Raw genomic sequence first — 24,507 nt, 5'->3', positions numbered from 1 at the left:
GGCCCCCGCAGAGCCGCCGGCCCGGCCATGTGCCGACAGGGGTGGCTGCTGCCGGCTGCCTGCTCCGCTGCCGCCCGCCTCCTCCTCAGCCTCCTTCCTGCCGCTTATTTTTAATATATTATTTTTTTATCGTTATTTCATTTTTAAGATTTTTTCAATTTTTTTTTTTTTTTTTAGAAACGTTTATTTTGGTATTGATGCTCTCCGAGCCGGAGACTTCGGGAGACGCGGTCCTCACCTGAGCGAGCCGGCCCCATTCATTCCCCCGTGTGAAGGTAAGCGGAGCGGGAGAAGGCACCGGCGCGGGGGCTCCGCGGGACCCCCCCGGCTCTGCCGGGCTCTGCTGGGCCCCTTCTCCCCGCATCTCCCAGCGCTGGGGTCTCTCGCGGTGTTTTTCCCCTGTTTGCTTCGCTCCCGCCCCCGCCGCCCGCTCGCCGGTGCATCCGAAACTGCCTGGGATGGATGGATGGCTGCTCCGGGGAACCGAATCTGCCTGGGATGGATGGATGGCTGCTCCGGGGAACCGGCAGCGAGCCCCGCATCCCGGGCATGCCTGCGGGGAGGGCACAGGATAGCCCCGCAGCCCGGGGATGCCGGCAGGGAGGGCAGCAGGAACAGGATAGCCCCGCTGCTGGGAGAGGGCTGGGAAGGGATCTGGAAGGGGAGATGGTGAGGAGGGACACGGAGAACCGCGCGGCATCCGCTGCCCCACAGCCTGGGAATGGGGCAGGTCCCGCCAGCTTAGATCTGCCTGGAAAACCCTGGGGTGCTCCAGGCTCGGCTTTCCTCGCCCTACAGCTCCAAAGCCTGAGGGATGTCATTAAAGCACCTTTCAGGGATGAGTGGGAAAGCTGCCCCCATGCCATGGCTCTCCTGGGTGTGCAGGTCGTGTCCTTCTCTGCCCCAGGGACACCTCGGTCCCCTTTGTGCGCTCAGGGTGGGACTGGAACCGGCCTCTCTTCATTGGCTGGACATCCCACCTGGAGCCATGTGATTGACTTTGTTTCCATCTCATGTGCTGTCCCCAAAGGACACCAGAATCCCCCTCTCCACCCCAAGGAGTTTGTAGGACACCGCAGAGCTGGGTTGGGTAGGAAATCATCCCATCAGCTCACGGTCAGTGATGGAGAGGGATCGGGGCAGAATGAGAGGAAGGTGATGGCGCTGTCACCTGTGGGCTGTTTTTTGTCACTCTGCATGCAGCAGCCATCAAGGTCTGTGCTCTCAGAGCCACATGGATGCTGCTCAGCACATTAAAGGTAGCCTGAGGGCTCAGGGGGGCTGTGGGAGGGAGAGAGAGATCCCCCAAGGGAAGATGGCTTTTCATTTCCCCATATCGACCGCTTTCAGACAGGATTATTTATATTTGACATAACAGATCACCAAACTTGGGAGGTAGTGGGGGTGTGCTCATACTCATTAAGGTAGACAGTTCCCTGGCAGAATAAATTCAAGGTAACAGAAGACAGCACTTTGAGGTTCAACAGATTGTCTTCCAGCCTGAAACGAGCAGTGGAATCAGCATAAAACCTAGAAGGGAAAACTCTGCACTTGAGTCTGTCGTAATGTATGGCTGTCATTTTTGGGAACCTGGTAGGTTATCCCGATTTTTAGAGTGCAGATGGTGCTCCTGGGTGACTTCATTTGAGCAAAAGTACCCAGTAGGATGGGATTTTTAGTCATCACATCTTGTCTTCGCTGAGGAAGCATCTAAATTGCAGCGCTGTGAGGGAAAGCAGTTGACATGAATTGTGCATGAAGTGAGTGCCTCAACTATCCCACACCTGAGCTGAGGCTCCTGCCCCACTGCAATGGCTGGTGAAAACCTGGAGGTTGTTTGCAGTCTCTGTGGTTGATTTTCTTCTTGCCTGAAACGAGCAGAAAGGTGCTTTAGGGGCTGTCAGTTGCTGAAAAGAGATTTAAACACCTTAAAGATTGTGCAGCTGTAATTAGAAGTGTAACCTCCTTCCCTCTGCATGTCAGGATTTCTGTGCAGAGTGATGACAGGACCTCTTAAGGAATGGTGCTGGTGCTCAGGAGAGATAAAGAACTTCAACAAAATCCCCTGCAAAGCTGCTGATGTTGATTTATCACCCCGCAGTACACTGGTTCTCGTTCAGAAAGGATGTGGGGATTTGAGGGGAAGGAAAGAAGGAAACAGCATTTGTTCCAGTCTGGTTTATTGTCAGTGGGTATTTCAGGTTACGAACACTGAAATACCTGTGCCTACCAGGGCACAAGGAGTGGCAGAACATCAGCACTGCTGTGGCTCCTGGTTGTGTGCTCGCTGTGCTCCAGCAGAGCCTGGCAGAGGGTCTGGCTGTCACATCTCCTCACCCTTTTCCACTGAATCTCTGGCAGTCCCTAAACCCTCGTGGAGGTGACACCAGAGTCAAGCCTGAACCCTTTTCTCTCTGAGCTCAGCAGCGGGTAAGGGACAGACTCACTGCCCATGGTTTATTGACCCAAACCTTTCTGAATATTTCCCACTCTGACCCTACAGCCATTCCTCAGCACTCCTTTAGGATCTTTAAAAGTTTTGCTGGGTGCCAGATTCAGAGAGATGAAGGTGCTCAGTTCCCTCAGGCATTTCTGTGCAGCCCAGAGAGCTTTGCTGCATGCTCACAGCCTGGCACAGTCTGTGCCACTGACCTCTGGGATGGCAGGATGTGTCCTCAGTGGGGCAAGGAGGGGTTTTGCAGCTGGCCAAGCTCCAAGGGATTTGCCTGACTCAGACTTTTCCCTCTGGCAGCGCAGAGCTGGTGGAAGCAGCAGGGATGGCCGGTCCCTTGTCACTCGGGCTGCTCCCGTACCTGGCTGTGGTGTTGTCATGGATATGGAGAAGGACATGGCCAGGAAAGAGGTGCTGCATGCTGGCAGGGCTCCTGCACCACGGCTGGGGATGCAGCTTGTGACATTGAAGAGGGGCAGGGAAGGATGGAGCAGAGGTGGCAGCTGTTGGGGTTGAGCTTGCACTCATTCCCTGTCTGAACGCGTTTTCTCCCAGGTCATTGTGTGTCATCTCCTTCTCTCCTTGTGATCTCTTCTGGTAGGACCAGTTCCCCCTTGGCCTGAGCAAACAGCCTTTACCCCAGCAGTGCAGATGGGCAGAGGGTGGCAGATAGGTGGGTGATGGACTCTGACCCTCCCCAACCTTTCAGCCACATTCACTCACAGCCAGCACCAACCCAGACAGGGCTGGGACCTCAGGAACCTGCCAGAGCAGCCCTGGGCAGAGGGCAGCTGGAAAGGTCAGGGAACAAAATTAAAGGTCAGAATGATATTTGGAAATATCCCTGGACCTCTTTGTCCCTGGAAAGGTTAATTACAGCCCTGACCCATTAACAGCAGTTCAGGGCAGCAGCAGGAGGAGCAGGCTCCATGGAGATGGGATTCTCAGAGGCATCACTGAGGGGGGCAGGACTGGATTTAGGCCAGAACCACCACAGTGATGATTCTACCTCATCCTGTGTGTCCAAGGGTGCAGGTTTCTCTCTGGAGAAATCTCAGCAGGGACAATGTTGAGTGCAGCACCTCCCTTGGCAGGACGAGGAGTGGAGACAGGACACGAGCCAGGGGCTGCCGAGTTCTGTCACCCTCTCACTTCACACAGAGTTTCCTCCTGCTCATTGAACAGCTCAGAGCTGGCATTTAACTCATTTAACTGCGCTCCCAACAATGGCACAAGAGGAGCTGAGGCACCACCAGGACAGCTCAGCCCCTGCTCACCATCCAGTGCTTCACCCCATCTCCTCCAGCAGGACAAAAGCCACCTGCAGCCCCAGACGTGGTTGTCGTGAGTGTGCTGAGCTTCTCTGGACACCAACACTGATATTTTCCTGAGCTGGAAGCTGGAAAACACGTGCCATGGTCCACCTGCCCATGAGCTGGAGGAGGAGGGGATGCAGCTCCTCCACGGGGCTGAGTGCAAGGTACACACAGCTCTGCTGCCCTGGGAAATAACTCTCTGCTCCACAGCTTTTATCAAGGAGATGGAAACTTGTCATATTCTTTTTGCAACCATATCTGACATTATCCAAGCAATTTGCCTTTGGTGTGTTTCCAGAAATAGTTAGGCCTACGGTAGGCAGGGGTGACATCTGGATGCATTACTGTTGAGCTCAGGAACATTCAGTAAACAAGACAGGATCTATTGTTTAAAGGTTATTTCAAAAAGCTCCCAGCGACTTATCTGCCTGTGCAGTGGGGAGAGCTCTAATGGCACTGTGGTAATTGCCTTTTCTGAGGGATGCTTTAGAGGGAACTTCCCAAAAACCCAAAAGTGAGGCTCAGCCTGTCCCAGCCAGGTGAAGGACCTGATCCAGGCTGAAAATGTGAGGGGGTTTCTCTTTGCCTCAAAGCTGGGAAATGAAGGAAGAGCAGGCTGGGGGGCACAGATGGGGGATGCAGGGGAGCTCACCAGCACTTCAACAGCAAAAAAAAGGTCTCAGATCAGCAGGATTCACTGATATTCACTGAAAAGATCAGCAGGATTCACATCAGCAGGGAGGGCAAGAGAAAGAGCCCTCCCCGAGGCACTGAGGAGAAAATAAATGTCATTAGCCAGGGATAAAGCAGCTGCTCTGAGCACCTGAGCCGAGGGTAGGAGGCTCTGCAGGGAGAGGGGGCTGGGGGGCACAGCAGGAGCCACCTGGAGCCCACCCCTCTATTCAGCCCTTCCCAGAGCGCTGAATTAATCCCTATTAAAAAAGGGAAAAGTGAATTCCTGGCAGGAGCCAGGGCCCAGCTGTCCTCCCTTCCCTGGCCCAGGTGACAGGCATGCTGCTCAGGGGAGGGAGGGATGAGCTGTGGCTCAGGAACCACTGCTGCCTGCTCTCCACAACCCCAGGGCAGAATTCCTGCTCACTGATGATTTCCTGCCCCTCACAGAGGAAATCATGTCGTGGGCTCACATATCTTCCTGTTTCTCCCCAATATCTTCAGTGTTTTGTTCTGAGGGGCAGTGGGGTGAGTGAGTTCCATCAGTGGAGCCCTGGGGCTGGGCAGAGGGCTCTGCCTGCAGCAGGACCATGCTGAACCACTGGCTCCAGCCCTCCTGTGCCTCACCTGGTGCTGCTGTGAGGCTGTGTCAGTGCTGTGGGGTCTCAGTGCTGGGGGAGCCCTTGGGAGCTGCTCAGACCCCACACACCCATCCCATCCCATCCCATCCCATCCCATCCCATCCCATCCCATCCCATCCCATCCCATCCCATCCCATCCCATCCCATCCCATCCTATCCCATCCCATCCTTCCCTTTTCCCCTCTGTTCACCCCCGGCTGCTCCAGCCCTGCCCTTCTGCTCCACAGCCCCATCATCTTCTTCCTCCCTTTCTGAGATAACAATCACAAAATCCTTAGGTGGCGAGGCAACCATGGAAAACTGGCTTTGGTGAAAAAACACAATTTTTTTTCCCTTTGAATTGCTGCTGAAGTCTATCTTAGGCTCTGTCAAGGCTGAGCTGGCTGGCCTCTCCTGGGGAGGGGATAAAGGAGATGATCTTGCTCAGCAGGGGACAGAGCCCTGGGAACCACCAGCTTTAGGTCTGGCTCTGAGGCTTTGCTCTAGGTACGAGTTCATCTGAGCTGCACAAGCTCATAAGCTCATTACATTGGGGGAGCTGCAAGTGCTGAGCAGGCCACACAGCTGGGATTTCCTCCCCTTTCTTCCCATCTCAGCAAACCAGCAGGGAAAGTCCTGTGGGGTTGTATTTTTTGCATTTTTTCCAGTGCAGAGCTGGCCCCTGGACCACGATGGACCTCTGGTAGCAGCACTACCTTGTCCCCACGGAGCTAGCACCAGGCAAAGCCTGCTCCCCTCTTTACTCACAGAATATTTGGGATTAAAGGGGGAAATCCATCACTAGAAACGCCAGAAAAGAGAGAAACCCCCGGATTGCTGGCTGATGGGACTGCTTTGAAATCCCCTGGGGATCTCCTCATCCCTGTGATGGATTCCTCCTCTCCCAACCTCTCCCCAGCTGGGTTCACTTCATCTGATCAAAATGCCTGGAGGTTCAAAGATTCACCGGCTGGCGCTGATCCCAGCAGAGAGAGGTGGACTTTGATGTAGAAGATGCCACAGAGGCTCTGTTGGGGCTGGAATTCGCTGCGATGCTGCGGGAGCGTGCCGGGAGCGGGGGGGATTTCACAGGGAAGCGTCAGACGAGTCCTCGGAGCGGCTGCAAAAATCGCAGTTCAGCTGAAGCATCGCTGCCAGGCACGGCTCCTGCGAGAAAAATCACTCACCTACAGAGAGCTCTGCTCGTTTCTCTTCCAAATATTCCACCTTCGCTTCTCTCTGGGGTGTTTGGGGTGTTTCTGCCGGGGAGATGCTGTGGTATTCCCGAGGCGGCCGGCAGGGACAGCGCGGTCCCGGCACAGAGCTCCTGTTTGGAGCCCGTGTCTGCCGCTGGTGCAGGCAGAGGATGCTGCTCGGGCTCTGCCGTGCCATTTCCAGCTGCATCCCCTGCTCTCCCTGCCTGCTCCTGGGGTTTGCATCCGCATTCCCTGACTGCATTTTGGGGTTTGCATCCGCATTCCCTGACTGCATTTTGGGGTTTGCATCTGCATTCCCTGACTGCATTTTGGGGTTTGCATCTGCATTCCCTGCTCCCCCTGCCTGAATTTGGCGTTTGCATCTGGATTCCCTGCTCTCCCTGAATTTTTAGATCCATCCTGGATCTCCCTACCTGAGCTTTGGCAAGCCATTAACTCTCTCCTTTACCTGCATTTCGGGTTTGCATCTGCATTCCCTGCTCCCCCTGCCTGCATCAGGGGTTTGCATCTGGATTCCCTGCTCTCCCTGAATTTGGGTTTAGAGGCATCCTGGATCTTCCTGCCTGAGCTTTGGCAAGCCATTACTCTCTCCTTTACCTGCATTTGAGCTTTGCATCTGCATTCCCTGCTCTCCCTACTTGAATTTGAGGTTTCCATCTGGATTCCCTGCTCTTCCTGCCTGCATTTAGGTTTAGATCCATCCTGGATCTTCCTGCCTGAGCTTTGGCAAACCATTAACTCTCCCTTTACCTGCATTTGAGGTTTACATATGGATTCCCTGCTCTCCTTTACCTGTATTTGGGGTTTCCATCTGCATTCCTTGCTCTCCCTGCCTGCATTTGGAGTTTGCATCTGGATTCCCTACTCGAATTTGGGTTTAGATCCATCCTGGATCTTCCTGCCTGAGCTTTGGCAAACCATTAACTCTCTCCTTTACCTGCTTTTGGGGTTTGCATCTGCATTCCCTGAGCTCCCTGCCTGCATCTGGGGTCTGGGTCTGCATCTGGGGTTTGCATCTGCATTCCCTGCTCTCCCAATCTGAATTTAGGGTTTCATCTGGATTCTCGGCACTCCCTCCCTGAATCTGGGTTTAGATCCATCCTGGATCTTCCTGCCTGAGGTCTGGCAAACCATTAACTCTCCCTTTACCTGCATTTGAGGTTTACATATGGATTCCCTGCTCTCCCTGCCTGCATCTGAGGCTTCCATCTGGATTCCCTGCTCTCCCTGCCTGAATTTGGGTTTAGATCCATCCTTTAGATCCGAGCTTTGGCAAACCATTAACTCTGTCCTTTACCTGCATTTGGGGTTTCCATCTGCTCTCCCTGCCTGCATTTGGGGTTTCCATCTGGAGTCCCTGCTTTCCCTCTCTAATTTGGGCTTTGCATCTGCATTCCCTGCTCTCCCTGCCTGCATCTGGGGTTTGCTTCTGGATTCCCTGCTCTCTCTGAATTTGGGTTTAGATCCAGCATAGATTTTCCTGCCCGAGCTTTGGCAAACCATTCACTCTCTCCTTTACCTGCATTTGGGGTTTACATATGGATTCCCTGCTCTCCCTGCCTGCATCTGGGGTTTGCATCTGGATTCCCTGCTCTCTCTGAATTTGGGTTTAGATCCAGCATGGATTTTCCTGCCCGAGCTTTGGCAAACCATTAACTCTCTCCTTTACCTGCTGCCTGCCCTCCCTCCCTGCTGGACAGTTCCTGCATCACCCCTGCGGGCAGAGATGCTCCTCCTGCCACTCTCCACTTAACACAACATGGATTGACAGAGGAAAACTGAGTTTTCCTCCAAACAGGAGGCATTTTGTGTGGCAAAAGGAATTACAGCTCGGTTTGCAGGTGTCCCAGCTACGGGAGGGTGGCTGAGGAGATGCTGCTGGGGATCTGTGCCCATCTTCTCCCAGGTGCAAGCAGGGATTTGTAGGGATACAGGCTCTCCTGTGGAGGGGAAGGAGGTGTCTTGGCCTGATTGGTGTTGCCTGCTGGAGAGCTAAGCCCTGGGAAGATTAGCAGTGGGATCTGGGGGAAAATAGCTCTGCTGAGAGAGTGGGAGTGGAGCTGGGAGGGGAAGGATAATGAGCGCTGATTTGCGTTTGTTGTTAGGAAAATTTAGTGGGTTTATTGTTATGTTACACAAAGGAGCAACTGGGGTAATAATTCCAACTTATGGCTGTCCCATGGGCTTCTTGTGTGGCTTTCTCCTTGTGCAAACAGTGACAGGCACCAGGCTGCCACTGCCTGTGCCAGCAGAGCAGAGCCAGCCCCACTTCCACATAAAAATGCATAAAAATGCTTGAAAGGTGTTTCTCAAAGCCCTCCAGGTGATGTCTCCCATCCAACCAAAAGCCATTTTCTGAGTGACCGTGCCAGAGTTAGGGTCCACCCAGAGCTGGGAATGTGCTCCTGGCTGGGGGCTGGACTTGGTGACCTTTAAAGGTCCCAAACCAGTCTGTGATTCCCAGGGCAGCTCAGATCTCCAGAACTGGCATCACTGAGGTTTCAGGTCTCTCCTCTTTGCAGGGCAGACCTGGTGGGCACCAGGGTGCCCAGAGCAGCTGTGGAAGGGCCCAAGGCCAGGCTGGACAGGGCTTGGAGCAACCTGAGATGGTGGAAGATGTGCAGCCCATGGCAGGTGGTGGAATGGGATCAGCTTTAAGGTCCCTCCCAACCCAGACCAGTCTGAGATTCTGGGGTTCTGTGATCCCCTGCGACCAGCACTGGATGTGAAATCCCATAGGCAGGCCCAGCTCCCTGAGATAAAGACAAGCACAATGAATATTAGACAGTTCCAGATGATTTTTTTCTGATTTGCAACACTTCAGCTTTGCTGTTTGCTTGAGAGTTATTCCTGATTCTCACAGAAGCTCGTGGGAGCAGATTCAGCCCACAGAAAGTGAAGTTTTCTTAGTTGCACCTATTTTCCCTTGTGTTTCTGGCACCACATTTTTGTTTATGTTGTATTTTCGAAGAAAACAATGCAGGTTACAGAAAACACAAAACAGTGGCATGAGTTTCTGAGAAAACAAGCATGATCTTACCTGGTTTCGAGGTACCATTATAAATGCAATATACTGTTGAATGTTCAGACTGGCAGGCAAAGGGTTATGCTGTAAAACACTGTCTGACTTGATGGGTAGTAAATATAAAGTGTGAAGATTGCTGGGCTGTGGCAGAACTGTTGACTGCAGAGGATTAGAGCTGCTCAGCCCCAGGGATGTATAAAACTGGCACATGCTGCTGATGGAGTTTTGCTCAAAAAGAGAAGGATCCCAAAAATGAACACAGGTTTTCCAGGACCTGAAATGAAAAGGGTTTTGTTTGATTGAGCTGTTAATATCACCTTGTAACCCAAATATCAGGCTTGTGTGATTCCATGGTAATCCAAATTAACCAGCCAGAAGTAGCAGTGATGCATCCTGGGCTCCCAGCAGAAATTCCTGAGCTCCCACACTCCCCATTCTCTGCTCTGTCAAGCCCAGGAGCAGTGGCAGCCAGGTTGGAAGGTGTTTTTTACCCAGGCCATGAGCAGTGAATGTATTCCTGATTCCTAGAGGAGATTTCTGGTCTGTTAGACTTTCCAAAGGGGCATCTCAGGGGTTCTTGTGTGCCAAGGGGCACTCCCAGGCACTGGGCAGGGAGGATGCTCACATTTTCACAGCTCTGGGTTTTGTCAGACTCAGACTTCAGCTCTCTATCTGGTTCACATTGAGGCAGAGTGGTAATGTAGGGCTCCATGGGGGAGGTGGTGCCTGGAGAGCTCAGAAAATCAGTGAAGGTTTTGCTGATTTGGTTCTGGGCTCCCAGTCCATGCCAGTTCATTCCAGTCCATCCCAGTCAATCCCAGTCCATCCCAGTCCATCCCAGCTCAGCTCAGAAAATCAGCACCTTTGCTAATTTGGTTCTGGGCTCCTAAAACTGACACATGCTGCTGCTGGAGTTTTGCTCAAAAAGAGAAGGATCCCAAAGATTAATACAGCTTTTCCGGGACCTGAAATGAAGAAGGTTTTGTTTGACTGGGCTGCTAACAGCACCTTGTAACTCACTTCCCAAGGAGTCCCAACAACTGTGCTCAGGCAAAGAGAGCAAGGGAGGAAAGCTGGAATCCAGCTGGGATTTGGGGGTGCTGTCTGAGCCTCCCCTGCTTTCCAGGATGGATGAAATCACTTCTGTGGGCTCATCCCTGGGGGATTCAGGGCTCTGGGCCCTCCCAGGGCTCTGTGGGTGCCTCAGGGTGTGATTCAGAGCCCTGCTCTGAGGCTTGGCTTGCTCAGAGAAGACCCCTGGCATTTTCTGCTCCTTTGAGGTGCTGCCAGTGAGCCAAGCAGGGCAGGGAGGAGCTGCAGGATGTGCCAGCATCCCCTGGAGCAGGAGGCAGGGCTGTCAGCAGCTCAGAGATCACCTGGGCACTCTGTGTAAGTGTTTGCCATCCCCATGGCCCAGCAGCCCTGTCTGAGCCATGAAACCTCGTTCTTGGGGCATTTCCTGGGAGATGGGATAGCAGGAATGCTGGAGTGAGCCATTGGTGCCACAGCAGCTCCCACAGAGCTCTTGGAGCTCCTGGTGGTCTGGTGAGGAGCTTCCTAAATCCAGGTGGAAAAGAATCCTTTCAAAATTCAGGTGGAAAAAAAACCTTTCAAAATCCAGGTGGAAAAAAATCCTTTCAAAATCCAGGTGGATGCAGCAATTCTGGAAAGAGTCACTCCTTTCAGAAGGACAAATTCTGAGCAGAACCTTCTGGTCCCATCCATCCTTCTCCCTCAGCTGCCTCAGTTTCCCACATTTGGGTGCCTGTGGCAGCATTTCTCTGGCTGGGCACAGCAAGGGGGCAGATGAGGATCAGGAGCTTCTGCCTCACCCTCAGGGCCTCTCCAGCACCAAGAGTCATTTCAAAGGCAGGGCTGGTGTCATCCCCGTGCTGACAAGAGGCAAGAAGATCCCTCACACGTGTTCTGCTTTTGGAAAGATGCTGTCCCTGGGAACTGTCAATATCTCCAACATTTGATCCTGGCAGTTCCCAGCCCACGTGGGCTTGAGCAGAGCAATTTTTGTGAAGGTTTTTCTCTGTTTCTTTATTCTTCTAATGAGGGTTTTCAGCTGAGCTGTGAGAGTTCCTTTATGTTTTCCACTCTTTCACTTATGGTTTTGTTGTTGTGGGGTTGTCATTTTGGTGGGGTTTTTTTTCCATCTGAGTTAAATCTTTCCCTCTCTCATCTCCCAGGAAAAGCTGTAACAAAATTAAGGTGAGGAAAAAAGGGAAAATTTTCTGGAACTGGTTCATGGTAAGTTGCCAAGAATCTGAAAATTACCCTCTCAGACGGTCTGTATTAATTCCCTGATGCAGCAATGATAAATCCTTATTAAAGGGGATAACATAAGGAGATTTTACTGCCTGTAGAAAATCTCCAGGGTGCAAACATTGAGGAAGCCCATCTCCCTCTTGCCCATGATCCCTGGAAGTGTCCAAGGGGAGGCTGGACAGGGCTTGGAGCAACCTGGGATAGGGAAAGGTGTTCCCCCCATGGGAGGGGGTGGAATGAGATGAAATTTCAGGTCCCTCCAACCCAAACCAGTCTGGAATTCTGTGATTCTGTGATCACTTTGTGACGCATGTGTGACAGCGCTGGCACCAGCCCTGAGGAGGTGATGTTGTATTGATGAAAGGACATGGAGGGGAGGCCAGGCAAGCCCCCCGTCCCAGGTGCTGTGGGCAGAGGCTCTGCCCTGACAGAGACCCCAAACCTCTGCAATGCCCTGCTTGTGGCAGCTCCCTGGGGGCAGCAGGCAGACAGGGATTGAAATGCAGCAAGTTTTGTCCACTCCTCACAAGGTTCCTCTCACTCACCCTGTGATAATTGAGGGGCTCCTTCCCTCCCTCCCCATGCCCTGCCCCATGGGAACATGTGCCAAACTCCAATCCTTACCATTTATTTGTTATTTCCAAGATCCCTGAGCTCCCCCTCTCTTCTCCTCTCCTTTATTCATGCACCACGCTGCCTTGCTGGGCTGGAGTGGGAAAAAACCGCTCTGCTTGTGCCTCATTACAGGGCTTGAGCCAGAGCCTCCACCAGAGCCACGGAAAGCTGTAGCTATGGAAACTCCCAACCCTTTTTCCTGGTGGTTTTTTCTGTGTGTGTCTCTTTGGAGATCCCAGGCAGGGCTGGCTGCAGCAGCCAGGGAGTCCCCTGGTGTCACACCAGGAGCTGCGAGCACAGAGCCAGCTCGGTGTCCCCAGGGCAGAGGAGGGGGACTGAGCAGGGAAAAGGGGGTTCCATGGAAAGGCAGAGCCCAGCACAGCTCAGGGGTGCCTGTGGAGATGTCACCAGCTGCCACAGAGCCACCCACAGCTGGCAGGGGTGGGCAGGGATACAGGGGTGCTGTCTGAGCAGAGATGGGATGAGCACATCCCTGGGGGATGCAGGTGGGGATTTGGGATCTCTGAGCCACCTCCAGCACCCAGGAGGACCCATTCCCATAAGCCTGTGAATTTGTGAGTAGCCCTCCCACAACAGAGAGCCAAGTGCCCTCTGCTCATAAAATAGGACAGAGGGTGCCCCTGAAGCTCCCAGGTTGCTGCATTTTATTTTAAAATATCTCCCTGGTTGCCAGCCTGGATCTGTGACTCCTGAGCAGAGGCAAGCAGGATGTGCAGCTCACAAAGACTTTAATCTGCTGAGGATCTTCCCATCCCAGGGAGATGTGCTCCCAGCCCCTGGAAGCGCAGAGCTGCTGGATTTAGTGCTGACTGGCAGTGCCCATGGTGCCCTCCCCCTCACTGATCCACGGCTCAGCACAGCTGGGGATCGATGGCTCCTTCAGCTCCTGGCACATCTGTGGGGTCAGCAGGTCAGGAGAGGGGCTCCCCCTCCCCAAACACTGCTGGGGGCTGCTGCAGCATGGACCTGCTCCCAGCTCGCTGCTCACCTGTGCCTGGCCAGCTGGAAGCCAGGTCATCTGCAAACGGGCTGGAATTTGATGGAGTTCAGGCAATTTGGCTTCAAAGGCAGAGCTGGGGTTTATCAGACAACTTCCCTGTCTGAAAAACTGGGTGTTGGAGTGGCAGCACTTTCCCTGCCAGGCATGGCACTGCCACAGCCAGAGAGCCAGAGGTGCTGGGGTGGCCAGATGTGCTGGGATGAGCCAGAGGTGATGGGATAAACCAGAGGTGATGGGATAAACCAGAGGTGATGGGATAAACCAGAGGTGATGGAAAGAGCCAGAGCTGCGTCCCAGCTGTGCAGGGAGGCTGAAGCTGCAGCTGGGGCAGTGTAACCAAGCAGGGCTCTGTGTGACTTTGGGCCTGCCTGAAGCAGATGCTAAAAAGTGCAAACACGAGCTCTGAAGCATTCAGGGCTTCCATTAGCACAGCTGGGTGCCTCAGCCTGTGATTTCCCATAGGGATGGTTCTCCATGCAGAGGCTGTGGCATGTGCAGAGTCACAAATCCCAGGGGCTAAAGCAGCCACAGGGAGAGTTTCTGCTTCTGCTGCTCTGTGTGGCCATCAGAGAGTACCAGGACCTTGCTGTCCCTCCGTGCAGTGTCCCTGGCTTCTAAATCCTTGTTCCTAGGGTCATTTTGGATGGCAGTGCTGCTCCCATCCCATCCCATCCCACCCCATCCCATCCCATCCCATCCCATCCCATCCCATCCCATCCCATCCCATCCCATCCCAGGGCTGATGCCCCCAGAGCAGGAGGCAGTTCCAGCTCCCAGCCAGGGCTGTCAGCAGCTCAGAGCTCACCTGGGCACTCTGTGTGAGTGTTTGCCATCCCCATGGCCCAGCAGCCCTGTCTGAGCTATGGAACCTCATTCTCGAGGCATTTCCTGGGAGATGGGGCAGCAGGAATGCTGGAGTGAGCCACTGGTGTCAGAGAGCCTGTAGATGGGGTTTCCTCTGGGGATCTCTCCCCCAATTTCAGATCCCAGGGGAATGCCCCATGGCCTCTGCCTTTATTTGAACAAAGTAAAATGACTCCTCTGTCTCCTTTTTGGACATAAATTTGTGGATTAATTTTCCCGACACTCTCGATGTTGCCAACGCCCCTGTGGATGCTTTCAGGATGTGGCCATTCATTTTCACAGAGGGGCAGAGCAGGGTGGGCACTTCACCAGTGCAGAAATGTCCCCAGCACCTTCCCCAGTCCCTTTGGAGTGAGGACAGCAGCACCTTCAGGAGGGGACATTGCCAAGGGCAGCATCCAGGTGATTCAGCGATTCCCCCAGCACAGCCTCTCCACGGAGCATCTGCAGTCATTGAAATTCCTGCCTGTCTCTGTGCTTAGTAAGCCTTCACGGCACTTTGATGAGCTGTGCAAATATTGTTTCTGTGAGGCTGATTTGCTTGTGCTCAGAGCCATTAGCGCCTCATTAGTGCCGAGCACATCCACACTGCCGGGATGGGCAACCCCTGCATCCAAGGAAACCTTCTGAAGAGTGCTGGAAACTCAGCCTGAGAGCTCATCTGTGCTGTAAAAACAGAGAGGATTCCTGTGTGAGAGCATCCCTGACTCTGCCGCGAACTTCTGCTTTTTGAACTTAAGGAAACCCCACAGTTGGAGTGGCTCTTGCTGTAGGATGGATCTCTGGATCAGCCTGAGCCTCCTCTGCTGGGTTTTGTTGTTAGTGAGCTGCTGTCACACAGGTTGTGTGCCACCCTTTAAAGGTCCCTTTGACCCAAAATTCAGTTCTGTGACAGGGACACCTGCAGAGATGCATATACAGAGTGTCCTTGGTATTTGGAAAAAGCTTATACAGCAAGGAGTTGTTGGACTGACACGTGATGTTGAACAAAACACTTTTCATTATAAAATCCAGGGGGGTAATTATCTGAAATACTGTTTTTATAAGTGGTTATATTGAATTATAACAGGAGCAGGCAGAAGGAGCAGCTCAGTGTGACCCATTCCCCACCTCAGCCCTGCTCTGCGAGCACTGGGGGAGATTTTCTGGCTGCAAAGGGCTGAGCTGAGAATGGGCAGAGAGGAGAGGAACTGCCCTTTGTCCTTCCAGCCCTCTGGAGGAGTTTATTGTGTGTTCTGGTTGATGCAGACATGGGGGATCCATCCCGAAATCACCCAGAGCTCACCCGTGTGATCCTGCTGTCCCTCCTTGGTTTCCACTGTCAGGGCAGTAAAACCCTTCCTGAGCAGGGTTTGTCCTGCCCTCAGCCATCCCCAGGTGTGCCCTGAGCCCTGCCCGAGCCTGGGGGTGGCTGGGATCCTGTTCTGCAGAGCTGAGCACTATTCCAGCAAGGTCCTGGCTGGTAAATAATTGATCAGGGGAGAATTTCCCTTTTCACTGTGTGGTTTCTGCTCTGGACATCAATGGGAGCTGAAACATCCCAGCTGCAGGAAGGCTGGGGGACTCTCACAGGGGTCAGGGCTGTGGCTTACCCCTGTGACAGTGACAGTGACCTCTGTAGTTGGCTTTAAGTCTTTAAGGACACCAGAAGGGGCCAGGTGGATGTGGAATGTTCTGTTCTCTGTTGTGTTTGCTGTTAACAGCCCAGGACAGTGTTACAGGCATCTCCCAGCTGGTGGAGCCCTCTCTGATGTGCCACAGGCTCACAGAATTCCCCTAATTCCAGGGATCATCAATAGTGGGACCTTCCAGGGTGGGGAAAGCTCTCCTGAGTGCAGGAGCTGCTCTGCCAAGGGTGATGTCTGAGCAGAGATGGGATGAGCACAGCCCTGGAGGATGCAGGTGGGAATTTGGGACTGCTGGCATCTCTGAGCCATCCCCAGCACCCAGGAGGACCCATCTGTGGTGGATGAGCCTGGGAATTTGTGAGCAGCACTCTCCCAACAGGGCACAACAGAGAGCCAAGTGCTCTCTGCTCATAAAATATTCACAAACCCCTTGGAGATGGGACTTCCCATGGGGACAGCCCTGCTGGGCAAGCAGGGAATGGTGGCACGTGTCTCCTTGTGCTGGGGAGTGCCCAGGTGGCCTTGTCAAAGGCAGGGGTCTGCAGTGACCCAGCCTGGCTGTGTGAATGCCTGCAGGAACATCAGCCCCAGGCCAGGAATGGTGTCCCCGGGCCAGGAATGGTGTCCCCAGAGCAGGAATGGTGTCCCCAAACCAGGAATGGTGTCCCAGGCCAGGAATAGTGTCCCCAGAGCAGGAATGGTGTCCCAGACCAGGAATGCTGTCCCAGGCCAGGAATGGTGTCCCCAGAGCAGGAATGGTGTCCCCAAACCAGGAATGGTGTCCCCAGGCCAGGAATGGTGTCCCCAAACCAGGAATGCTGTCCCCAAACCAGGAATGCTGTCCCCAGGCCAGGAATGGTATCCCCAGGCCAGGAATGGTGTCCCAAACCAGGAATGGTGTCCCCAGGCCAGGAATGGTGTCCCCGGACTAGGAATTGTGTCTCCAGGCCAGGAATGGTGTCCCCAAACCAGGAATGGTGCCCCCAGGCCAGGAATGGTGTCCCAGGCCAGGAATGCTGTCCCCAGAGCAGGAATACTGTCCCCAGAGCAGGAATGGTGTCCCAGAGCAGGAATGGTGTCCCCAGAGCAGGAATGGTGCCCCCAAACCAGGAATGCTGTCCCAGGCCAGGAATGCTGTCCCCAAACCAGGAATGGTGTCCCAGAGCAGGAATGGTGCCCCCAAACCACGAATGCTGTCCCAGGCCAGGAATGCTGTCCCCAGAGCAGGAATGCTGTCCCCAGAGCAGGAATGGTGTCCCAGGTCAGTAATGCTGTCCCCAGGAGGGGACAGGGAGCACACAGGACTGGTGTAGGCCCTCTGGTTGACGTGTTTTTCATCTGGAAAGCCACATTCTGTTCCTGCCTGTGTTTCTGGCAGCTGCCCTGCCCTCTGGCTCTGCTGATGCAAAGGCTCCTGCTGGCACCTTGCCTGGCTGCTCCCAGAGCCCAGCTCTCATTCATTGACTGGGTAGGATTACAGGAACTGGGGAAATGCACGAGGAAGGCTGGATTTGCCACCAAACTGGTGCTGGCTCGTGGTTTATTTGCTGCTTTCCCCCCTCCCAGGCTGGTGGCAGCTCCTTCACACCAATGCTCTCTGGTGTTTGCCTTTGTGGCACCTACAGAGCCCCAGGGTGAGCACAGAGGAGTGTAAACCAGGCTTATCCTGAATTTACAGCATCAAGGGCTCGGATCTAGTCTGCTCTGCCCCGGACAGTTTATTGCAGTGGGATTTCTTGTTCTGATTCAAGGTCCTGAATGCTGACTGCACCTGACATGGGGACAGAAAGCAGCAAGGCCCAGTGGCATCTGGGCCAGCCAGCATTGCTCACATTTTCCCCTGGCATCATACTGAGCTCTTTTTCTTCCTCCTGAGGCAGGGCCTGACCAGCAGTGTCAGTGTCAGGGTTGGTGGCAGGTGGATGAGCTGGGAATTGGCTGCATTGCCCAACCAGGGCTCTCCCTGCAGCACACAGGCTCAGGCTCATCTGCCCTCACACAGCTGCTTAACACCCATTTTCCACACAGAAATTAAATCTCCCCAGCCCCATCACCACCCCATTGAGGTCCTTGCCCTGGATCTTTGCCAGTGAGCTGCCTGGATGAGGGTCAGCCTGGGGGCTGTGCTGGGCTCAGTCCCCCCTCAGAGGCCCTTCCCTAGTGCTGGAGGACACCCAGGCCCTCGGTGCACAAACAGCTTGTCCAAGCCCAGAGCAGAGCCAGGGATGTGCTCGTGCACAGCAGAGCCAGGACAGGCAGGGTGGTGTCACTCTAGGACACGGTGCTGGCCTGCCCTGCTCCCTGCCGAGGCTGGGATGGCTGTTTTCCTTTTTTTTTCTCCTTTCCTTTCTCCATGGCTGTTTTCTCTCTCTCTTGGCTGTTTGGAAGCACAGGGCAGAGCTGAGCCCAGCTCCCCTGCACAATCTGTGAGCCAGGGGCAGGGTCTCACACCAGGGATTGAGCTGAGTGTCTCTGGAGCAGGAGGGGGGGTTCTGTGTTTGTCCCTGTGTGTTCTGCGTGCTCATCAAGGTGGGGGCTCAGCTCTCTGGAGCAGGGGGTGTTTCTGCCTGCTGGGCACTGGGCAGGATCAATCCTGCCAGCACTCCTGTCTGTGCTGCCAGCTGGCATTTTGTGCCCAGTCTGGCTGTTTTGTCTGAATCTCCAGCTCCTGGAGGGAGGTGAATGAGGGCAATTCCCAAATTTCAAAGCTGCGCTGCCTCTGGCTCCCAGTGCTGCTGGGGGATGCAGTGGCAGTGCAGAGGGACAAGCTTTAGGATGCAGCTCCTTGCATGTAAAACACAATCTCCTTGTGCAGGCCCAGCTTCAGCAGCACCAGCATTCCCTTTCTTTAACCACTTGTCATGGCAGCACTTCCAGCTGGTGCAAAACACTTTGGAGTGACTTTGTCACCCTGCAGATGGGAGTTGGGGTGGGATGGGACAGGTGAAAGCCTCATTTATTTAACTGTCCACAAGATTATTCTTAATCACTACAAGTTGGCTTAGCTGGGTGCTCAGAGGAACCCAGGAGCAGTTTTCTTTTCCATCCCCAGGTCTCCTTCACCCCCAGGGCAGTCCACACGAGCTCCTGGACCTGGAGCTCAGCTTTCCAGAGCCAGGTATTTGCTGGAGCCTTGGTTTGGGCTGAGCTCAGCCCGCCCAGCTGCTCGGAAGCCTTCCTCCCACGCAGCCCTCCCCAGAGGCTGCACAGAGCCAGGCACAGCTGTGAGCAGCCTCTCCCCACACTGGGCACCCCCCCTGGTGGTCCTGGGGCCGTGTTCAAGGTGCTGGGGAGGTGCAAAGAGGATGATTTCTCACCCAAATCCTCCCTCTCCTATTCAGTGTTGCTCAGGAGGAGCTTCCCCCAGCCCCTGGGTTGGGCAGCTCCTTGTGGCAGTGCCCAAGGGGAGGCAGGAATCACAGAATCACAGAATCAATCACAGAATCACAGAATCACAGAATCAGAATCACAGTCACAGAATCACAGTCACAGAATCACAGAATCACAGAATTACTCACAGAGTCACAGATCACAGAATCACAGAATAATGAGGTTGGAAGAGACCTCTAAAGTCATCGAGTCCAACCCATGCCCTAACACCTCAACCAGACTATACACCAAGTGCCATGGCCAGTCTTTTCTTTAAAGACATCAGCGGGTGAGGCAGATCCAGCCCTTAGTGAACAGCTCAACCTCAAAATCCACATCCTCAGCTGTGGCAGGGATGTGCAAAAGCAAGCAGGAGGCACTGGGCTGTGTCTAAAACCAAACAGCTCCTGCAGGACCTGCACCTTCACAATCTGGGAACTGTGAATTTGTTTTTCCTGCAGCAAAGGGCTATTGGGCTGGGCACAAACAGCCTGTGTGGGGTTACACCCCTCTGCAGCCCCTTCTTGCTGTCTGCCAGGGATGGATGATGATCTGGGGCTGAGTTTGGATGGGTTCAGGCATCCTTGAGAGCTGGAGGGCTCCTAAAGCTGAGGGAAGGATCAGAGCTCTCCTGGGACTGTCTCCCTGCCTGGGCTCCTGCATACCTTCTCCAAGACCACAGCAGAGCTGCAAAGCACTTCCTTTTACCAGGATATTTATTGCTAAATATATGAATCTGGGAGCCTGTGGAGCGTGAAATTAGGAACAAATGTAAAAAGGAGGTCTAGACAGGAATTGTTCAGCTTATGGGCCTCCACATGCTCTGCTTTCCTCCCCCTTTGCACGCTGGAGGGTTTAAAGCTTCCAGGTATGCAGCTTTAATCAGAGAAGTATGTTTGGGGAGGGGAGAAGGCAGAAATGCAAATGGTCCAGCTCCGGAGGGAGCAGTGGCTGCGATGCCACGTCTGGCTGGGCTCGGCTGGACAGGAACCAGGGAAATCGGCTCCTGCAGCCCTGGCTTGTGCCCCGGGGCTTTAATTAATGGGTGGAAGAGCCAGAGAGCCCTCCCTGGCAGAGCTCTGCCTGCGTCCTCCCATCTCAGGCCAGCAGGGAGATGCTGATGCTCTGTGATGGGTGCAGCTCCCATCCTCCAGGTCCTGCAGGGTTGAGTGGCCACCCCAGAGCCAGGTTCCTGTCGCAGCCCTGCTCCCCCTGCCCTTGGCTCCGGGGGATTGCAAATGGGAGCAGCAAAGGGCCCAGGGATGGGCATTTCCAGCTGGCACCTGCCCCAGCCAGGCGCCTCCATCCCTCTTCAAACAGCAACCAGTTTCTAAATCACTGATGCATCGTTTGCAAACCCTTCCCATGGCTGTGCTGCTCACCCTGAGCCTCCTCGGAGCATTTTCCCCGAGGAAGGAGGGCAGGATTTGGCCCTGCTCTTGCCCCGTGGCCATGGGGTGTGAGAGGGGTGTGAATTCCCTTCCCTCCTCCCGAGCTGCTCAGCAGCACCATAAAAACGTGATGCTGCTTTATCCATTCAGCGCTCACCCAACTTTAGCAGGACATTAAGTGCCTGAAAATATGGCCCAGGTTTGTTTGCTTTGGAAGCAGCTTAAATCCCTGACAGATACAGTTGCTTTTCCTCGGGTGCTGAAGTAATTTGGGGCTGGGGTGGCTGGTTTTTGGTTTAACCTGATAGCACGAGCTGGGAGCCAGCTTTGTTAAAGCACTTGGAGAGTAGGTGGTCAGGGTAGGATTTCTCCCTTAATTTATGTCTCTCCTGCTGTTCCTAACCCAAACGAAAATGTTGCTGGAGCTTTATTTGTGCCAGTTTTAGTGCCACTGTCTCGTGGCTGCTGGCAGGTGTGAGCAGGCTGGTACCCTGTCTGCCCAGCATCCTTCCTGGGGCAAAATCTGTGTCTGATCCTGCAGAGCTTGTGCTGTGCATGGTACACAACATCTGGAGAGCCCAGGGACAGGGACAGGGACCTTCTGCTGCTCCCTGTGCTGTCCCAGCTCCCAAGGAGCATTCCAGGGAGAAAAGAGTGCTGGTGGTACCCCAAAATGATGCTGAGCCACAGCATCTCTGTGATGTCCACTGACAGCTCACCTGGGGCTGTCAAACATCATCCAGGGGTGTCCCCAGAGCCCCCCAAGACTGTGGTTTGGCCGTGGTGAAGTGGAGGATCCTGGTGCCTCAGACAGGTCCTGCTCTCAGGGAGGGCAGCACCCCGCTCCCTGCAGTCATTAAAGGCTCACTTAGCAGCTGAGGTTATTCCAAATTCAAATACCACATTGTTTTCATGGGGAAAATGGATTAGAGGCTCAGAGAAAATGAGTGCAGATCAGAAATCCTTATGGCAAGGCTCCTTCTCCCATCACTGGAGCTTTCTACCACCAGGTAGGAGCTGGGAGAGTGCCCTTGGTGCCTGGTGTTATTTCCCTTGGCTTTCCTTCCTGATGTGACCCCTGAGCTGCTTCTCACTCAGCATGAAATATTTTTAACCCTTACAAGGTGGCATTTCTGGGGATTCCTTGGTGACTTCCCGTGGGTGCCCACTGGATCCTGATTGTGCCCTTCAGAGCCCTCCTGCTTTTTAATCCACTTCAAAGTGGGGTAAGCAGAGAGTTTGGGGTTCTGCAGCCCAGCCCCTTATCTGTGTACCCAATTTTGCAGGCTGTTAATGGAGAAGAGGGCGGATGACAGCCGGGACCGTGGTCATCACAGGTGGAATTTTAGCGACTGTCATTTTACTCTGTATCATCGCCGTCCTCTGCTACTGTAGGCTCCAGGTAAGGCTTGGGGGTACCTCAGCGGGGAGGGCTGATGGTGTGGCAGCTTTGGAGGTGCCAGCTGAGCCCCTCCCGTTTCAGTACTACTGCTGCAAGAAGGATGAATCCGAGGAGGACGAGGAGGAGCCCGACTTCGCCGTGCACTCGCACATCCCTCCGCTGCACTGCAACCGCAACGTAGTGCTGACCAACGGCCCCTCGCTCTACTCCTCATCCCCCTTCGCCAAAAAACCAGCCCAGAGCCGGCCCAGCTGCCCCAGCTGCACTCCCTACGAGCCCCCAACCTCCTTCCTCCAAGAACCCCCCACCTCCTTCCTCCAGGAGACCCCTACATCCTTCCTCCAAGAGCCCCCAACCTCCTTCCTCCAAGAAACCCCAACCTCCTTCCTCCAAGAGCCCACCGCATCTTTCCTCCAGGAGCCCACCACATCTTTCCTCCAGGAGCCCCCCAGCTCCTTCCTGCAGGAGCCCCCCACCTTCTTCCTGCAGGAGCCCCCCGAGGATCTGCACAACGGGGGGGACAGGGTGAGCTACAAGACGGTGAGCCAGGAGGATCTGGCGCTGCCCGTGTCCAACCTGCAGGCGCTCAACCCCAACCGGCTCTCGGCCATGCGGGAGGCGTTCTCCCGCAGCCGCAGCATCAGCACCGATGTCTGAGGTGCCGCCCGCCCACCCAGCCCCGAGGCCTTTGGACAGCAGCGGGGAGGACTGGTTGGAGTCCGTGGAGGAGTTTTGAATAGGGGAAAAACAAAAGAAAACAAAAAAAATATGAAGTGAAAAAACGAGTGAATGTATTTCGGGCTGGCGGTATAAAGAGGGAGCAGAGCAAACTCAAGTGAGGAGTGCCAGGGTGCAGCTGGAATGAGAGGTTTCCCAGCTCTGCAGAGTTTGCTTTTTTCTTTTATAAAGAGGATTTTGATATTGAGCATCCTTTTCTATGGAGGAGCTGCCCCTCCTCACTGTTTGGCCAGGGGTGATGAGCGGGTGATGGGGCTCATGGGTGGCTGAAAACGGCTGAAAACGTGCTGCAGGTCAGCAGCAGCTGCTGGCAGGACCTGGGAGCCCCAGGATACACTCAGCCACCCCAAAATGTCACTGCCCACCCTTCTGCCAGCCTGTGCTGTGCTGCTCCCTGCTGCAGCCGTGGGGATGGCTGTGGGTGTGAGCCCTGCACCATCCCCAGCCCATCCCACTGCCCCAGCCAGGCACTAATCCCGGGTGCCAGGCACTAATCTCGGGTGCCAGGCACTAATCCCAGGTGCCAGGCACAATCCCAGGTGCCAGGCACAATCCCCTCAGGGTTAGGATGGTGGCTGGGCCTGTCCCTGGAGCCCCCCAGAGTAGCCTCAAGGACCCCCTGAAGGAGCTGGGCTGGGGATGTAAAACCTCTGCATTACTCAGTGATGGAAATGACACACAGCATACCTTGGGATGGAGGAATATCCCTGTGGATAATCAACATCCCTGCTCCAAGTGATGCCACACTCAACTTCTGGCTGAGGGCTCCATGGCACAGGGGTCACTGTGTGCCCACCCCTTGCATGCACATTTTTACACATTTATTTGTTTGGGAGAGGTTTTTTAAACAAAAAATTTATAAAAGACACTTTCCTCCCATCCAAGACAGTGTCAAAGCACTTTTAAATTTAATCAAAACCTCTAATTTGCATTTTCCATTGAGCCATTTGCCATGGCTGGGCAGCCTGGTTGTGGCACCAGCTCTGTCCCATCTGGATGCAGCAGGGACAGCCTGGGGGAGCAGCAGGCTCAGAGCTGGTCCCTCTGCACCAAATGTGCTGCAAGGGAGCCCTGGGGCTTACTCAGAGATTTAGGAGAGGAATTGCAGCTCTGAGGGGCCTCCTGCTCTGGTTTCTCGTGGCTGTCTCCATTCCTCCCCTCCATGTGACAGAACTCCCTGTTTCTCCTGGACTGGGCATTATTCAGGTTAAAAGCATCACCTGGGGATGGCTGGCGAGGATGGACTGGCTGCACAGAGACTCAGATGGCCTCAGGGCTGAGCTCCAGGGAAATTTTCCTTTTTAAAGATGTTCTGGGAAGAAGAAGCAGCCATGGCTGCAGGCCCCGGGGCTCACGGACACTTTGCAGCCTGGCTGGGTATTTTACTTCAAACCACTGAGGGCTTTTAATTCCGCAGGAAACCTTTTGAAGTACAAGTCAGTCTTTGCAAATGAGTATCTTTGACTTTCTGGGGGGGTTCTGTTTGGGGTGGGGAGGGCTGGGGTTGGTTTCCTACGTGTTTAATATTCCGGGCTCGGTCCCTGTGGCCCAGCACATCCCAGAGGGATGCAGCCACTCAGGCCATGCCCCCATGTACAGTTCTCACTGGGGTTTGTTCCCATGCCTTGAGCCCTTCTCTTCCTGTTTTTTGTGATTTCTCCTACCAGTCTTCCTTTCCTCCTTTTTTTCCTCGTTTCTTTCCCTTGTAGCTTGGAAATTCAGCAAATGGTTGGCTTTCACTAACCCTCACCTGGTGATCTGTTGTACAGGACTTTGGGAATCTCAGATTTTGGGGAGGGAAAAAGTCAAAAAAGAAAAAAAAAAAAAAAGAAATAAATTACTTTGACATGGGTTTTGAGGTTTGTTGTTTGTTTTCTTTTTTCTTGACCCTGCATCTGCAAAT

The 24,507-nt window shown here is 54.0% G+C and overlaps 1 protein-coding gene across 1 annotated transcript; it reads left to right on the top strand.

Moving 5' to 3' along the window:
- FAM163B (family with sequence similarity 163 member B) lies at positions 1-24,428 on the top strand. Its single transcript, XM_058038449.1, has 3 exons — positions 1-275; positions 21,751-21,866; positions 21,948-24,428. Exons 2-3 carry the CDS (start codon positions 21,774-21,776, stop codon positions 22,521-22,523), a joined length of 669 nt encoding a protein of 222 aa, XP_057894432.1. The 5' UTR covers positions 1-275; positions 21,751-21,773; the 3' UTR covers positions 22,524-24,428.
- The last annotated feature ends 79 nt before the right edge of the window (positions 24,429-24,507 follow it).

This window comes from Melospiza georgiana, chromosome 20, assembly GCF_028018845.1.
Source record: "Melospiza georgiana isolate bMelGeo1 chromosome 20, bMelGeo1.pri, whole genome shotgun sequence".
NCBI lineage: Eukaryota > Metazoa > Chordata > Aves > Passeriformes > Passerellidae > Melospiza > Melospiza georgiana.
The sequence above is the reverse complement of the archived record's forward strand: the minus strand, read 5'-3'. Positions and strand labels throughout refer to the sequence as shown.

Bases quoted from the DNA above. Each gene is read 5' to 3' on its own strand.
- FAM163B (XM_058038449.1), top strand. From the start codon at position 21,774: ATGACAGCCGGGACCGTGGTCATCACAGGTGGAATTTTAGCGACTGTC. The intron at 21,867-21,947 runs GTAAGGCTTGGG...CTCCCGTTTCAG, and splicing joins TCTGCTACTGTAGGCTCCAG to TACTACTGCTGCAAGAAGGA.